Here is an 18,215-nt window from a genome sequence, read left to right on the forward strand (position 1 = left end):
TGATGGTCACCAAATAGAAGAAGGTGATACTCATGGAATGGTCATGGCAGTAAGGGACCATCTCACTAGCTCACACCCTTAGTCTTCAGGAAATAGAAGATAGTAAGTTATCTTTTTCTCACTGATCAGTTATGCGAGTGACATCATTCTTTGTTGGCAACACCCATTATCTGGAAAGCACCCTCCAAATTTGAGGAGGGGCATCTCACACAGTACTAGAATATGAACCCCAGGAGCTAAGAACTCTGTTTCTGATTTACTAAAGGGACATAACTGAAAGCACTATAATTCTAACATGAATTACATGGTAGTAGACTGAAGCTAGAAACTTGTCTGGTGTTTCACACTCCATCAAATATCACCCACAAGACTTAAAGGGCAGAAAGTCATGCAGGTTCCCCCATGTCCAACACACACACCATCCATACTCCATGAATATATAGTGATGATTGATATAATGCCTTCTATACCTTGATCCAAGTCCTTGATGATGTCAGAAAGTACAGACCCAAGCAAAGAACCCAAGGGAATTCCAACAGAGCCCTCCTCATGAATGAGCATCAAAAACTGTTAATTCAGAGATAATTCCTTGTCCTGAATTTTTCAGGGTGATGGAGATGCTTCCACCTTCCACTTCTTTGTCTCTATCAATGTCACTGCCTCTGACAAAGACATTTACCATTCAATCATATCTAGTGTCTGTTCATTACTTCACAGTTTGCTAATGTTGATGAGTAATATTCATATACATATATATATATATATATATATGAAATTTGTTTTTTTTAAGTTTTTGCAAGGCAATGGGGTTAAGTGGCTTGCCCAAGGCCACACAGCTAGGTAATTATTAAATGTCTGAGGTCAGATTTGAACTCAGGTATTCCTGACTCCAGGACTGGTGCTCTATCCGCTGCGCCACCCAGCCACCCCTAATTTGTTTTTTCTAACTACATGCAATGGTAGATTTTGCCAAACATTTTTTGGAAGGTTTTCAGTTTGACAATTTTTTTCTCCCTCCCTCTTGATCCTACCTCTAACAGAAAGCAATCAGATATGCATTTGTAACCATGATAAACAGAGATCAAAATTGAATGTGTTGTGAGGAAAGAACCAAATCCAACTGGAAAAAAGGAACATTAGAGATAACAAAATTACATTATACATAGGACAAATTTAAAAACTTGAAGATGATAAGCTTTGATCTTTATTTAAACTCCACCGTTCATTCTCTGGATATAGATGATATTTTCGATGTTAATGAGTAATGTTAAAGAAAATGAATGATTTTTTTGTAGTTTCACTATGGGAACAGATTTATTACTCTCTTTGGGTAAGAGTCCTTGGAGTAGTTCCTCCTCTATTAAGATGAAGACTTAAATAGATTTTTATCACTTAGGATTGTTTGGAGAATCAGTCTATGTAATGAACTTTGCAAACTAGAAAGTGCTGAAGAATTTCTTACTGTTAGAATATATCCTGAGCTGTCTGAGTCATTCAAGGAATAGGAGTCATTGTCACCCAACATTTTCCAGCCTACAACTATAAAAGTTAAAGATTTTAAGGAGTTTTTTGAGAAATAAATTAATGTACACATGATCAGAAGGAAAGCAGAAATATCAAGACTTGGCAGAATTCATAGTTTCTCAGATAAAGTTCTCATCTCAAAACTATAAAGAACTTTATAAAACCTGTAAGAATATGACTCATTGCCAAATTAACAATAAAAAGACTTTAAAGAAATCAAAACCATACAGAGGAAAACATTATTTTGTTAAACTTTATTCATTTAAGGCAATAAGGTTAAGTTACTTGCCCAAGATCACACAGCTATGCAATTAGGTCAAATATGAACTCAGGTCCTCCTGACTCCAGGGCTAGGGCTCTATCCACTGCACCCTCTGGCTGTCCCCATATAAATCATTATTGATAGAGAAATGCAAATTTATATAACCTTGAAAAATCATTTTACATCTATCAGGTTGGTTATAATGATTGAAGGGGAGAAAGCAAGACATGTTGGAGGGCAAGGGAAAAATTTAGATTGTTGAATCATTATTGTTGGGATTGGGAAGAAATTTTGGAAATATTTTGGATATTTTGGAATATTGTAGAAAGAAATCTGGAATTATGCCCCCAAAAGTACTGAACTGTCTTTACACTTTGACCTATCAATATCACTACTTAGACTACTTTCAGAGATAATTAAGAAAAAAGAAATAAATGAATATGTTCTTAAATGTTTATAGCAATTCTCTTTGCAGTGGCAAAGAACTAGAAATTTCAGGAAAGCCCCCCCCCATTGGAAAATGGATTAACAAATTCTGGCATATAATCATGATGGAATACTACTATGCTATAAGAAATGATGAACTTGGTGATTGTAGAAAAACATAGATAGACTTGTAAAAAGGGAAATGAGCAGAACCAAGAAGACACTATATAAAGTAAAAGCAATATTACTTTAAGAATTTTTTGAGTGAGTAAATCATTTGGATGATTATAAATATATAAGCTAAAAACAAAGCACATATAAAATAAGAACTTATTTGTATCCTGAAAAATAACTGATGTATAGAAATAGGAATAGAATAACTTTATATATGCATGCATATTTCTGTTTCATTATAACTATCTTGGGGCAGCTAGGTGGCACAGCTCTGGAGTCAGGAGGACCTGAGTTCAAATTTGACCTCAGACACTTAATAATTACCTAGCTGTGTCACCTTGGGCAAGTCACTTAACCTGATTGCCTAGCAAAGACAAAAAAAAATCATAGCCATCTCTAATTATGGGGCCAAGGGAGGTGGAGGGGAGTGAAGAAAAAAATTTACCTGATTTATTTTATTTAAAAAGAAAAACAAGTTGCACATAGTAGATTTGCAATTATATATGCAATCTTTTTATTATTATGCTACATTAAATAAATGTTTGTTTTATTCCAGGAATTGAAAATAAAATAAATTTTAAAAAAATTAATGACTTGCTCTCTCAATCAAGGTAGGCATCTGCAGCTGCAACCTTACATCTTTCTGTAGAGAGAGAAAAGCTGGTGGTTCCTGGAAGGACTGTTGGAAGTTGGGGAAACAACAAGAAGTATTAAATTTGTGCACAGACATGAGATGACTCTGTCACACTGTGTATAAACTGCTGGCACAGAGGAGCAAGACTGAATCCTCTGGCTCCAGGGATTGTATTTTCAGGCTGGACATTTGTGTTTGGAGCCATTTAGCTGAGTATCTCTTCAGACACTCCCTGGCTTCTCCATTTCCTCATTGTACTGAAAGAAAAAGAGCAGCTCCAACTCTTGTCCTTGGATCTGACGGTACCAGAACAGAACAGTGTGTGAAGTGATGGGATCACATCTCAGTGTCACAGCCTGTCCCTTCTCTGTGGCCAGGTGTCCAGGGATCTGAGTGATTCTTGGACCTGTAAGAACTGTGGGAAGAGACAGATTCTCTGAGGTAGAATCCAGTTAGAACCACCTTAGAGTCCACACAGAATTAGGATTTTCCACAGTTTGGGACTCACCCACTCCCATTAGGCTGATAGCCACCAAGTAGAAGAAGCTGATGCTCATGGAAGGATCATGGCATAAAGGAACCATCTCACCAGCTCAAACCTCTCGTCTTCAGGAAATGGAAATTGTCCTGCTAACTCTTCCATTGATCAAGTACGTCAGTGACATCATTCTACCATAGCTTGGGGAGCATCCTCCATAACTGAGGAGGGGCACCTCATATTCAAGGTGAGGCCTTATTTCCAGTGTCAGAATATGAATCCTAGTAGATAAGAGTTCCATTAGGCCCCATTTCTGATTTACTAAAACAGGCATAATTACAAGTACTCTAGTTTTAATAGGAATTTCATGGTGGTGGACTTGTAATTGGAAACTTATCTGGAATTGAACAACTCCATTGAACAACATCCACAAGACTTTAAAGGCAAAATGTCCTGCAGGTTCCCTCATTCCCAGCCCAACCCACTGCATGATTATATTATGATGATTGATACAATAACATCTATTCCTTGATCCAAGTCAATGGTGAAGATGTCAAAAAAAAAAGACTCAAACACAGCGTCCCAACACAGCCTTCCTTAAGAATGAACATGAAACCTTTTGACTGTTAAGTAAGAGATAATTCCCTGTCCTGGATTTTTCAAGGTGATAGAGAAGGTCTGATGCATGTTGAAAGAGTTTCTCTGTCCCTATCACTGCTACTCTATCTGGCAAAGGCAACCATCAGATCATAGTTAGTGTCTATAGGTTTCTTTACAGTCTGTTAATCACATTACCTGTAATCTCATTTGTTCCTCACAATAACTTTCCCAGGTAGGTGCTAGTATCACGATCCCCATTTTACAGAAGAGAAAGCTGAGGCTGAGAGGGATCTCTGTGCTTGGAGCTGTACTTTTGATAGTTTTCCACAATGATTTGGATAAAGGTTTACATGTACTTTATAGCAACTGGTCAGATCACACAAAGCTAAGAGGGAGAACTGGCACATCAGATGACAGAGTCAAGCTTTAAAAAGTTCAAAAGTTACTGAAATGCATCTGATAAAATGAAATTTAATATCATAAATATAGCCCATGTATCTGCTGTTTAATTCTTTCAGTCATGTCCGATTCTTTGTGACCCTATTTAGGGTTTTCTTAACAGAGGTACTAAAGTACTTCACTATTTCCTTCCACAGCTCATTCTATAGATGATGAAACTAAGGCAAACAATATTGTGTGAGTTGCCCAGAATCACTCAAATAGTGTCTGAGGTCAGATTTGAATTTAAGATGTTGAATTTTCCTGACTTTGCATTCTATCCAATACCACCTTAGCTCCCCTGAAAGTGATCTATCCCTATCAAATTCTCAAAAACACTCTGGATCTTTTCTATAGTTTTATAATAAACTTTTATATAATAGATAATTATGCATCTATTTATCCTCCAGTCATTCCACTATTAAATTGTAAGTTTTTTGAGGATAGAGATTGAGACATTTTCCTCTAACATGAGCACAGTGAATGGCACACAAAACACACTTAAGATATTTTTAAAATTGAATATTTTTATTTTAATTAAATAGAAAATACCAATGAAAATTGATACATGGTTTGTTGACTGATTACATTGATTAAATTATTGCTTGATGAGTAATGTCAAAGAAAATCAATGAGTTCTTTATAGCTCCACTTCAGGAACAAATTTATTGGGGAAGATCATGAAGTCTAGAAACTCTGAGATCAAAATCTGCCCCAGACATTCCAAGTCATCTTACTTTCTTTGAACTCCTCTTGGCTTCAGTTTCCTCCTCTATAAGAAAAAGATTTAAATAGTCTTTATCACTTAGGGTTGTTTGGAAAATCAAATGAATCTGGCTATACAATGTACTTTGCAAATTGTAAAGTGCTGAAGAATTTCTGATTGTTATAAATCCTGAGCTGTCTGAATCATTCAGGGAATAGCAGCCATTGTCATCTAACATTTTCCACCCTACAACTGTAAGAGTTATTGTCTTTAAGAAGTTTTTGTACAAATAGATAAATGTAGTTAGTCATGATCAAAAGGAAAGCAGAAATTTGGGGGTTTGGGGAAATTTATAGTTTCTCAGATAAGTTTCTCATTTCAAATATTTAAAGAACTTTATAAAAGCTATAAGAATATAAATCATTTCCTAATTGATTAAAAAAAAACTTTTGAGGTGCTTTTGCAAGGCAATGGTGTTAAGTGGCTTGCCCAGGTTCACACAGCAAGGTAATTATTAAGTGTCTGAGGTCAGATTTGAACTCAGGTACTCCTGACTCCAGGGCTGCTACTCCATCCATCACCCCCTCCCAGTAGGCTGATGGTCATGAAGTAGAAGAAGGTGATGCTCATGGAAGGTTCATGGCAGTTAGGAGCCATCTCACCAGCTCACACCTCTAGTCTTCTGGAAATGGAAGATGCCCAGCTAACTTTTCCATTGATCATGAAGCCAGTTACAATATTCTATGTGACCAACACCTGGGGGGCACCCTCCATATCTGAGGAGGGGCACCTCATGCTCAAGATAAGACCTTATTTACAATGAAGAATATGAACCTCAGGACCTAAGAGTTGAATTATGCCCCGGGCTCCATTTCTGATTCACTAAATGGACTAAATTGAGAGTACTTTAATTTTACATGAATTCCAAGGTGGTAGAATTCATGTAAAAGTGGAATTCAGGCTGGAAACGTGTCTGGTGTCTCCTACTTTTTCCATCAAATGTCTTCGACAAGGCTTTAAAGGCAGAAAATCCTGCAGTTTTCCTCACTCACAGTCCACCCTATCTCATTGCATGAGTATATAATGATGATAGATAAAATATCACTTATTTCTTGATCAGTCATTCATAAAGATATGAAAAGACACAGACACAGGCCCAGAGCCCCAGGGAATTCCAACAGATCCCTCCTCATGAATGGACATCAAACCATTAACGACTAATAAATCAGAGATAATTCCTTGTCCTGAATTTTTCAAGGTGATGGAGAAGGTCTGATGCATATTGGAAGGGTTTCTCTTTTCCTATCACTACCAATGTATCCAGCAAAGATATTAACCATTTGATCATATCTAGTGTCTGTACATTACTTCATAGTTAGCTACTCACATTACCTGTTATCTCATTTGTTCCTCACAATAACTTTTCCAGGTAGGTGCTGCTATCATCATCCCCATTTTACAGAAGAAGCTGAGGCTGAGTGAGATCTCTGCTAGAATACCTCAGGGTATGTGCTTGGATCTTGCTTTTGGTATTTTTCAATAAAGACTTGGATAACGGTATAGATGAGCTTTGGTATCAACTAGTCAGATCACAGGAAGCTAAAAGGGAAAACTGACACTACAGATGAAAGAGTCAAGGTTTAAAAAGTTAAAAAGTTGCTGGAAAGAACTGCATCTGATAAAATGAAATTTAATACCATAAATATAACTGGAGTATTTGTTGAGTTTTTCAGTCATGACCAAGTTTTTGTGATCCCATTTAGAGTTTTCTTGGCAAAGATATTGGAATGGTTCACCATTTCCTTCTCTAGTTCATTTTTTAGATGAAGAAGTTGAGACAAAAATATTATGTGACTTGCCCAGAGTCACACAGCTAGTAAGTATCAGAGATAAGATTTTAATTTAGGATGATGAGTCTTCCTTACTTTGTGCTCTATCCCCTCTATCTCCTATCTGCTTCTGAAAGTGATCTATCCCCTATAATATTTTCCAAAACACTCTGGACATTTTCTTTGCATTTAGCATAAACTGTTTTATATAGTACATAATTATGTATGCATTTATCCTCCAGGCCTTCCACTATTAAATTGTAAGTTTTTTTGAGAATATTGAGACATTTCCCTCTAACATGAGAATAGTGGTTGACACATAGAATGCATTTAAAATATCATTTTAAAAATTGAATATTTATTTGAATTAAATAGAAAATACCAGTGGAGATTGATAAATGGTTGGTTGACTAATTAAATTGATTAAATTAATGATTGATGAGTAATGTTAAGGAAAATAAATGGATTCTTTATAGCTCCACTTTGAGAACAGATCTTTGGGGAAGGTCATGAAGCCTATAAACTCTGAGTTCAAAATCTGCCTCAGACATTGAATAGTCATCTTACTCTCTTTAAACTTCTCTTAGGGTGTTTCCTCCTTAATGAGATAAAGCTTTAAAATAGTCTTGATCACTTAAGGTTGTTTGGAAAATCAAATGAGAAAGTCCATATAATATACTTTGCAAATTGTAAAGTGCTGAAGAATTTCTGGTTCTTACCATATATCCAGAATTGTCTGAATTATTTGAGGAATAGCAGTCATTGTCACCCAACATTTTCCACCCTAAAACTGTAAGAGTTAATGACTTTAGGAAGTTTTTAGAGAAATAATTAAATGTTGTCATGATCAGAATGAAAGCAGAAATTTGGGGGCTTCGGGGAATTTATAGTTTCTGAGATAAAGTTCTCATCTCAAAAATATAAAGAATTTTATAAAACCTATAAGAATATGAATCATTCCCATATAATTAATAAAATGCTTTAAATAAATCAAAACAATACATAGGCATATGAAAAAATATTATAAATCATGATTGATAGAAAATGCAAATTTTAATTACCTTGAGAAATCATTTTACAGCTATCAGAATGATTGAAGGGGAAAACAGTAAATGTTGGAGGGAAAGGTAAAATATTGGGATGCTGAATCATTATTGATGGATTGTGAAAATTTCCCACCATTTTGGAAAGAAATCTGGAATTTTGTCCAAAAAAGTACTAAACTGATTATACCCTTTGACCCATCAATCCCACTCCTTGGATGATTTTTTCAGAAGTTATTAAAGAAAAACAGAAAAGAACCTTCATGTGTTTAACTATTTATAGAAAATCTCATTATGGTGGCAAAGAACTAGAAATTGCAAGAATGTCCCTTAAGTGAGGCAGGATAAACAAGTACTGCTATATAATTGTGATGCAATCCTACTGCGCTATATGAATTGAGGAACTCAGTGATTGTAGAAAAACTTGTATAGACTAGCAAAAAATAATGAAAAGGGAAATGAGCAAAACCAAGAGAGCTCTGTATACAGTAACAACAATATTATTTGAAGAACATCTTTGAATGAATAAGTCATTTTGACAATTATAATGACAACGTGAATGTAATGAAGTAAGAACTACAAGAAAAGTATGTATACTTTATATACATACATATTTGTGTTTAATTTTAGCTATCTCCTATTATAAGATCAAGGGAGATAGTGGAGAGGGAGGGGAAAAAACTTAGCTGATTATTATTTTTTTAGTGAAAAGGAATGGCAAGTTTTATATAGTAGACTTGCAGTTTCGTGTGCAATCATTTTTCATTATGTTCCACTAAATAAATGCTTATTTTGTTGCAGAAATTAAAAAATAAAATACTTTAAAAAAGAGTTAATGACTTCTTCCCTCAATCAAGGTAGTCATCTGCAGCTGCAACCTTACATCTTTCTGTAGAGAGAGAAAAGCTGGTGGTTCCTGGAAGGACTGTTGGAAGTTGGGGAAACAACAAGAAGTATTAAATTTGTGCACAGACATGAGATGACTCTGTCACACTGTGTATAAACTGCTGGCACAGAGGAACAAGGCTGAATCCTCTGGCTCCAGGGATTGTATTTTCAGGCTGGACATTTGTGTTTGGGGCCATTTAGCTGAGTATCTCTTCAGAGTCTCCCCTGGCTTCTCCATTTCCTCATTGTACTGAAAGAAAAAGAGCAGCTCCAACTCTTGTCCTCGGATCTGACGGTACCAGAACAGAACAGTGTGTGAAGTGATGGGATCACATCTCAGTGTCACAGCCTGTCCCTTCTCTGTGACCTGGTGTCTGGGGATCTGGGTGACACTTGGACCTGTAAGGACTGTGGGAAAAGATAGAATCCCTGAGATAGAATCCAGTTAAATCCTCCTTAGAGCCCATACAGAATAACGATTTCCTACAGCTTGGGACTCACCCACTCCCATTAGGCTGATGGCCACCAAATAGAAGAAGCCAATGCTCATGGAAGGATCATGACAGGAAGGAACCATCTCACCAGCTCATGCCTTGAGTCTTCAGGAAATGGAAATTGTCCAGCTAACTCTTTCATTGATCAAGTATGGCAGTGACATCATCTACCAACATCCACAGCCTGGCGAGCACACTCCATATCTGAGGAGGAGCACCTCATAGACAAGGTGAGATCATATTCTCAGTGTCAGAATTGAACCCCAGGAGCTAAGGAGCTCCATTAGTTCCTGGGTTGTTTCTGATTCTTTAAAGGGACATATCTGAGAGAACTCGAATTCTATCATGAATTTCCAGGTAGTGTACTTGTGCCTGGAACCGTGTCTATTGTCTCCTACTTCTCCTTTGAATAGCAAGGCTTTACTCCACCTCCACCAAATCATCATATAACTTATGATGACTGATACGATGCCATTCATTCCTTGATCCTAGTCATTGATCATACTGTTAAAAAAACCCCAACTATGACAGGGTTCCAAGGAATTCCACAGAAACTTCATCATGAATGTGCAGTGAATCATTAATGGCTAATAGATCAGAGATAATTCCTCATCCTGGATTTTTCAAGATGATGAAGAAGGTCTGATGATAAATCATTATTGATCAGAGAAATGCAAATTTGCATAACTCTGAGGTACTACCTCATACCTATCAAATTGACTGAGATGACGAAAAAGGGAAAATGAGCAATGTTGAAAAGGTTGTGGAAGGATTAGGACATTAATATATTGTTGGTAGAGTTGTGAACAAATCGAAACATTCTGGAGAACAAAGAGCAAAAGAGCAAAACCAAAGAGCAAAACACTGTTTATACCCTTTGATCCAGCAATTCAAATTATGGGTCTATATCCAGAAGAAATTATAAAAAAATGGAAAAGTCCTAAATGTTCCTAAATATTCATAGCAGCTCTTTTTGTAGAGGAAAAGAATGGGAAATTGAGGGAATGCCCATCAATTGAGGAATGATTAAACAAGTTATGTACATGAATGTTATGGATTATTATTGTTCTATAAGAAACCATAATGGTCAGACTCTAGAGAAGCATGCAGAAAATTATGGGATCTGATGTTGAGTGAAGGAAGCAGAACCAAGAAAACAATGTACACATTAACAACAACATTGTGAGATGATCCACCCTGATGGATGTAACTTCTCTCAGAAATTCAGAGAGCTGGAACAACTATATTAGTCTAGCTTGTGAACAATATAGCCCCATCTAGAAGAAAAACAAAACAAAACAAATAAAAAATATCCTACAGAATCTGAGGAACACTACATTCAGTTTTTTTTTTTTAAATCTCATGTACTTCTTTCCCTTAACCCTAATTCCTCATACCAAAAATGGCTAACCGGTAAACATTCTTAACACAAATGTGCATGTACAATATTAACCTGACTGTTCACTGCTGAGAGGAGGAAGTGGGAAGGGAAGGTGGAAGGACATCTGTAATAGTTAGAAATATGCATAGGAATATGGATGAATGTTAAAAAAAACTTTCATAACTTGTATTTGGTAAAGTAAAAGTAAAATATTGACAAAAAAAATTAACAACAAAAAAGAGATGATCTGTTGGATGCTGGAAGAGTCTCTCTGTCCTATCACTATCACTGCCTCTGGCAAAGACATTAACCATCCTGTCATAGCCAGTGTCTATAGGTTACTTCATAGTTTGCTAATCACATTGCCTCTCATCCTATTTGGTCTTCACAATAGCTTTCCCTGGTAGGTGCTATTATCCTGATCCCCATTTTATAAAAGGGGAAGTTGAGATTGAGAGAGATATCTGTTAGAATGCCCCAGGACCCTTTCCTTGAACCTGTCTTTTTGACAGTTTTAACCTATATGTAACCTTATATCAAATCATTAATTGATGAGGGACTAAGAGGGCTAGCTGGCACATTGAATGACAGATCAAAATTTGAAAAAAGATTTTGAACTGAGCTGCATCTAATAAAATGGAATCTAACGCCATAAGTGTAACCCAAGTACCTGGGCTTAAAAAAAACCAAAACTTCAGTGTCTAAAATAAAGAACATGTAATGTGACAACAATTCATCTAAAATAGTTGTAGTAAATTGCAAACAATATTTTATGACAGCTAAAAAAGCTGATTATGGTCTTGTATTGTGTTAAGAGGAATAAATTGTCTAGGATTAGAGAGGTCATGCATTTAATGAATTCTGTGGTGACCCAGTCATAGTTCTGGGAAATATTTTAGAAATGTAATTTATTTATAAACTGAAGACTTATTCTTTGAGGAAAGGGAATAAGCATTTGTATAAAATCTATTATATAGCAAGTACTTTTTACAAATATTATATCATTTGAAGCTCATAACAATGCTGAGATAGGTGTCTTATTATCTCTATTACATATTTGAGAAAACTGATGCAAACCCCATTTAGGATTTTCTTGGCAAAAATACTGGAGTGGTTTGTTATTTTCTTTTCCAAATAATTTTACAGCTGAATAAATTGAAGTAAACAGTGACTTGCCTAGATTCACACAGAGATTCTAAGTATCTGAGGTTAGATTTGAACTCAGGACTTCCTAGCTCCAGGTCCTCTGGGTGCTGTCACCCAGAGGAAAATTAAGATCATGACATCATGCCACAGTTATGCCATATGATGATCATTTGAAAGAAAGAAATGAAAATATTCAGATGTAGAATAACAGACTTTGAATTAGCCTGATGGATGTTTTATATATTATATATGTATGTAAATAAATATATAGTTATATAGTTCAATATCATATATAAATTAACACATTGTTTTAAGTAGATTTATGTTGTTATATGGCTATGGAATGTATGTATGGCTATAACTATAGGGTGAAATATGGATTAAAATACTGAATATTATCTGTGGTGAAAATTTCTAGCATCTCCAGGCCCTGAACCTAAGCTGACTCTTACTGCCCTGTAGCCCATGTCACACTCAAGTTTCTCCTGTGCTGAGGCATGAGAGGCTTGTATATAGAAAGTTAATGCCACTACAGAACTATATCTGACACTGGCAAACACATATCCAATCAGTTCTCCTAACTTTAGGGAGTATGTGAGAAGTACAGCTGACCCTTGTCTGGACACTCAATCTGAAATGATGAAAAATGGTACCATTTTGAACAATATATTTATCTTTATGCTAAAGTGTTATCTCGACTCCCATCCTGAAGTCCTACTGATACCAATATTCTATTACTGTTTGCATCTTAGTTTTAGCACCAATTTCCTTCCTTGTGACCCAGGGAAGCATCTACAGAATCATTTACAATTGTATTGGGGGGGGGAACCATCACAGAATGGAATGATGGGGGTAGAGAGAGGAGCAAAGAGAAAGTGCCTTGGACAGGAGGAGGGGAAAAAGCCTAGAAAAGATTCTGACATCACTTTAATGAGAATATTTAAACAGAAAGATGGATAGATAGATGTATATTCATGTATGTATTCTTGTGTATTTATATCTGTGAATTTTGGGGTATATATGTTTGTAATGTATGATGATGTAGATAGTTTTATGGGTGTTTATATATGTATATATGTGTATGTGAATTTATATGTGCATACATGAATCATTTATGCATGTGGAAATGCATGTCTATATTTGTATGTTTATATGCATATTGTACTGTTTTGAATGTGTATGTATCTATGTGTGTGTATATTATTTATACATAGTTGTTTGTGTGGTTTACATGTCTCTCGCTATTAAATTATTGAGTTTCTTAAGGACACAGACTGTATTTTACCTTTCCTTTTTTTCCTAGAACTTCATAAAGTAGGCAAGCAATAAATGCTCAAAAGGGGAGCTAAGTTATATAATGACTAGAGTACTGGGCTTGGAGTCAGGAAAACACATCATCCTGAGTTCAAATCCAGCCTCAGACACTTAATAAAACAGGATAACACATTTAACCCTGTTTGCCTCAGTTTCCTCAACTGTAAAATGATCTGGAAAACCATTCCAGTATCTTTGCTAAGAATACCCCAAGTGGGATCATAAAGAATCATAACAACAACAAATTAATTCTTGCTGCTTTCAGTTCTGAGAACCTCCTCACCAAATTGAAGGTGGTTTCTTGTATTTCCAAAATATGCTACTGTGACTATGTTTAACCACTTAAAAAAGCAATGTTTCTTGTCATCTTCTTCCATGAATTGCTGATTCTGAGAACCTCTAAGAAATCTTTAGCATACCCACTTTTTTATTTCCTCACCTCCATAAAGATGATAGAGTTTGAGGTCAACTTTAACCCCTCCCTGCTCTCTCTCCCACATCACTTTGGAAGGAGATTGTGTATAAAGATGAACTGAATCTGTAACTCTGTGTCTAAACTACTTGCGCAGAGATACAAGGCTGAGTCATCTGGTTCTGTGGGTTGGATCTTCAGGATGCAAAGTTCCCCTTGGTTCCAATTAGTTGAGAATCTATCCTTAGGCATCCCTGATTCATCCAAGATTTGACCAATTCTTTGATAATTTAAGAACTTGATTTCTTTATTCAGGAGCTGTTGATACCAGTAAATATAAACATGTCCTTTGAAGGGGTCACAGCTCAGTACCACAGCTTCTCCACTTCTCTTGACTAAGAAATTTGGGTTCTGGATGACTCCAGTATCCATGTGACCTGTTGGGAAAGAAGATAGAAGATAAGAATTTAAGAGAAAGTGATACAGACCTAGGAAAAGGTTTGGCCCTAGGCTGCAGAAAGTCCAACATAGATTTGCCCATTTGTATCTGGTACTCACCTACACCCATGAGACAAACAATCACAAAGCAGAGAAGCTCAGTATCCATTATGAAATCATGCCAGGAATTTGGCATCTTCCTATCTCAAACCTATTGCCTTTTAGAACAGGGAATTTGAATGACCTAGGACTGTGTGACATACAACACATAATCTATCTGTGATATCACTGTTCCTTAAAGCTCTCAGTGATCACCCTGAGTGGAAGGGGTGGTGCCCTTCATAGCATAAGAGAGTGACTTAAAATAGATCGATTCCCAGAGATTATCTTCCCTGCTCAGCTCTATGAATATGAACTTATCTGTTAAACATGAGAACATTTCTTTCTGTCCTCAGTGTTTTCTCCAATCACAATCTCTCTTAGGCTTTTAACTTTTTTTCTGAATCTTAAAGTTTATTGACTAGCCTACCCAGATCACATTAGATATAGAGAGTATTTTAAGAGGAGTCAACATCTTTCAAAACGGTTATGTTCCTTCTTCTACACATGGAATTCTCTTGGATCTCCTTAATTTGATGGATCATTAGAGTAACACCAATGGGACCTCTTCCAAACTCATCTCCTTAAAAAGGTATCCTTATAAAGGTATTACATTACCTTGAAAAGTTTAGCCTTCTGATAAGTTACATTCATCTTCTCCTTGGATATTCCCCTGGACTTTATCATAAGACTGCTGACAAAATCAAAACCTGCCCTTAATCCATGGCATTAGAGGAGCCATATAATGCAACAAATGAGGAAATTCAGAACTGAGATGGCCACCAAATTCAGGATCCCTAGAGAAAAGCCTATGAACCCTACCTACTCCCTAAGCATCTGGGAACATAGAGGGCCAAGGAGATTAAAGGATAATGAAGCCTCAGAGAGTTGGCAATAGATAGAGGAAAAGTGGGGCAACAAGGGCAATCTAGGAATACTGGGCACTCAAGCCAGAATTAATAGAATAGGAAAAGCAGAATAAGGGGAGATTTCTAAGGTCAAACCTAGACACAGAGAAGGACCCTGAAATAATAATGAATTCCTAAAAACCAAGGCAATAGGAGCAGATGAGCAGAATGGTAGGGTCATGTTATGAAGGAGTAAACCTAGACCTTGATTTTGACCTTGACTCTGACCTTTCCTCTTGCTGAGAAGTCTGTGAATTGTGCATCTCAAGGGGAGTAGGTTAGCTCTCTAGAGATCCCAAGAGCTTTCAACTGTAATATAGTATTATAAACCTAGAGGATCTGAAGTCCCTAAGAGAGATAGAATTCACCAGAGGAATAAAGATAGAAACTGAAGATGATATTTCATTGGTAAAGGAACTTTAAGATGAAACCCTCTGTCAATACAGGTTTCCGCCCTTGAAATTTAGAAAAGAAAACTAAACAGTTATGTAGCTTGCCAAGGATCACACAATCAGTATATTTCAGAGGTATAGAGGCACTTGAACTCTACTGCAAAGTTGAATTTTTGTCCCCTATACTATAATTCTGATTGTATCAAGGAAATGTGGTTGTTGCCATTGTTTTCCTCTAGAAATGCTTAGAAAGTTCTGCTTAATTGAGGAGATAGGGGGAGTAGGCTGGAGTAACTTCCAGAATGTATGGTATTTGTGGAGGTGAAGGCCTTTCAGAGAGGAAAAGAACATTTATATTAACTGTCCATGAGCTTAAGTGCATCACAGAATCCTAGAGTCTAAAACATGGAGGATATACCAGAGTTCACCTAATCCAACCTATATTAAAAGAACAGCAAAAATTTCCAGCAAGTTGCTGTTGAGATTTTGCTCAAAAGTCTACAGTGAGGGGGAACCACCAGAGGTAACACATTCCTTTTCTGGATGCCTCAAATCCAAATTCATTCTATGGCAACCTACATCTACTATTCTTACTTTCTATCCCCTGAGTCCAGGCAAAATAAGTTCATTTTCTCTTTTAAAAATAATTTCTTTGGCATTTTTTTCTCATTATGTTATAGCCATTAAAAAAAAAAAAACTTTCCTGTCTTTTATGTAAACACTTTTCTAAGAAAAAGGAACAAAGAAAAAAGTTGAGGGGCTTCCAGGTGGTACAGTGGATAGAGCACTGGCCGTGGAGTCACGAGTACCTGAATTCAAATCCAACCTCAGACACTTAATAATTACCTAGCTGTGAGGCCTTGGGCAAGCCACTTAACCCCATTGCCTTGCAAAAACCTAAAAAAAAATTGAATTAAGTGGTCAAATCTGACAATGTGTTCAAGAGTTTTTACCACACAATTCCTTATTATTATAATAGTGGTCTCCCACTTTAATGCATTGAAAGAGCATATTTCAATATTTCTAAGATTTCCATTGAATTTTCAGTTACAAAGAGATCAGAATCCTGTTACTCATTATTTCATTTATGTTTTGGTAGTCATTGTGCATATTATTGTTTGGTTTTGCTTTATTTTTACTCTATCAGTTTGTAAAAAATCATTGCATGTTTCTCTAAATTATTCATTTTCCCCACCAAGATGAATTTGATCTTGGGCACTGAAAGATTTATCAGATAAAAATCTACTATGATCAGTTTTAATTTTTCACTAACTCCCAAATAAATTTAGATATTATTGGAGAACCAGTTGTAGACAATGATTCTTGCTTAGGAAAGGGAAAACTGTTATGTCCATGTAGGAAGCTCTAAAGTAAAGACTTATGAATCAGCGGAGTCTAATTTTTGCTTAGAGTAAAGCCAGTATCATCTGCCTTTTCCTCTTCACAGTCCCCTGGAGTTGCAAAGAACTACAGTACCCCCTATTGGCCAATACTGCAGTCATTAGGATCTATCCTTACTCCAATCATGCTTCTCAGGGAGCTGAAGTCAGAAGGAGTATCTAAATAGAGAAGTTTTGTGAGCTGCCCCAGCATATGTTTCTTTAAAAATTAAAAAAAAAAGATACACTAACTTATACCAAAATTGATCATGTACTAGAGCATAAAAACATTACAATCAAATATAGAAAGGCAGAAATAATAAATGCATGTTTTTAGATCATGATGCAATTAAAATTACATGTAATAAAGAGCCATGGAAAGATAAACCAAAAATTAATTGGAAATTAAATAACTTAATTTTAAAGAATGAGTGGATCAAACAACAAATCACAGAAATAACCATTTCAGCCAAGAAAATAATAACAATGGGACATCATAACAAAATTTATGAGATGCAGCCAAAGCAGTTTTAGGGAAAATTTTATCTCTAAATGTTTATATATGAATAAAAGATGAATATGAATAAAATAAAGAAGAAATAAATGAATTGGGTATGTAATTAAAAAGTTGGAAAGAGATCAAATTAAAGACCTCTAATTAAAAACCAAATTAGAAATTCTGAAATCAAAGGAGATTAATAAAATTGAAAGTAAGAAAGCCATTGATCTAATAAATAAAGTTGACTGTATGACTTTATGGAAAAAATAAAATAGATAAACCTTTTGTTAATATGACTTTAAAAAATTAAGAATACCAAATTACCAGTATCAAAAATGAAAACAGTGAACTTACCACCAATGAGGAGGAAATTAAAGAGATAATTCAGGGTTATTTTGTCCTAATGCATTCCAATAAATTTGGCAACTTGAGAGAAATTGATGTATATTTACAAAAATACAAACTACCCAGATTAACAAAATAGGAAATAAAATACTTAAATAGCACCAAAATTAGAAGAAAATGTGAAATATCTCACTGGTAAAACAACCGACCTTGAAAATAGATCCAGAAGAAATAATTTAAAAATTATTGGGCTATCTGAAAGCCATGATCAGGTGAAGAGTCTAGACTTCATTTTTCAAGAAATAATACAGAAAAATTGCCCTGAGTTCCTAGAAGCAGAGTGTATCAAGAGAATTCACCGATTACCTCCTAAAAGAGTTCCCAAAAGAAAAACTTCCAGGAATAT

General features: G+C 35.7%; 2 gene segments (V, D, J or C); both read right to left on the reverse strand.

Annotated features, from left to right (window-relative positions):
* LOC141492841 (T cell receptor beta constant 2-like) overlaps nucleotides 1-18,215 on the reverse strand; it is a 439,396-nt gene that overhangs the window by 272,296 nt on the left and 148,885 nt on the right.
* LOC141492845 (T cell receptor beta variable 7-2-like) lies at nucleotides 8,861-9,685 on the reverse strand. The segment is given in 2 exon segments: nucleotides 8,861-9,410; nucleotides 9,504-9,685. Coding segments are annotated over 2 exon segments (384 nt in total).

This window comes from Macrotis lagotis, chromosome 7 (genome assembly GCF_037893015.1).
Source record: "Macrotis lagotis isolate mMagLag1 chromosome 7, bilby.v1.9.chrom.fasta, whole genome shotgun sequence".
Taxonomy (NCBI): domain Eukaryota; kingdom Metazoa; phylum Chordata; class Mammalia; order Peramelemorphia; family Peramelidae; genus Macrotis; species Macrotis lagotis.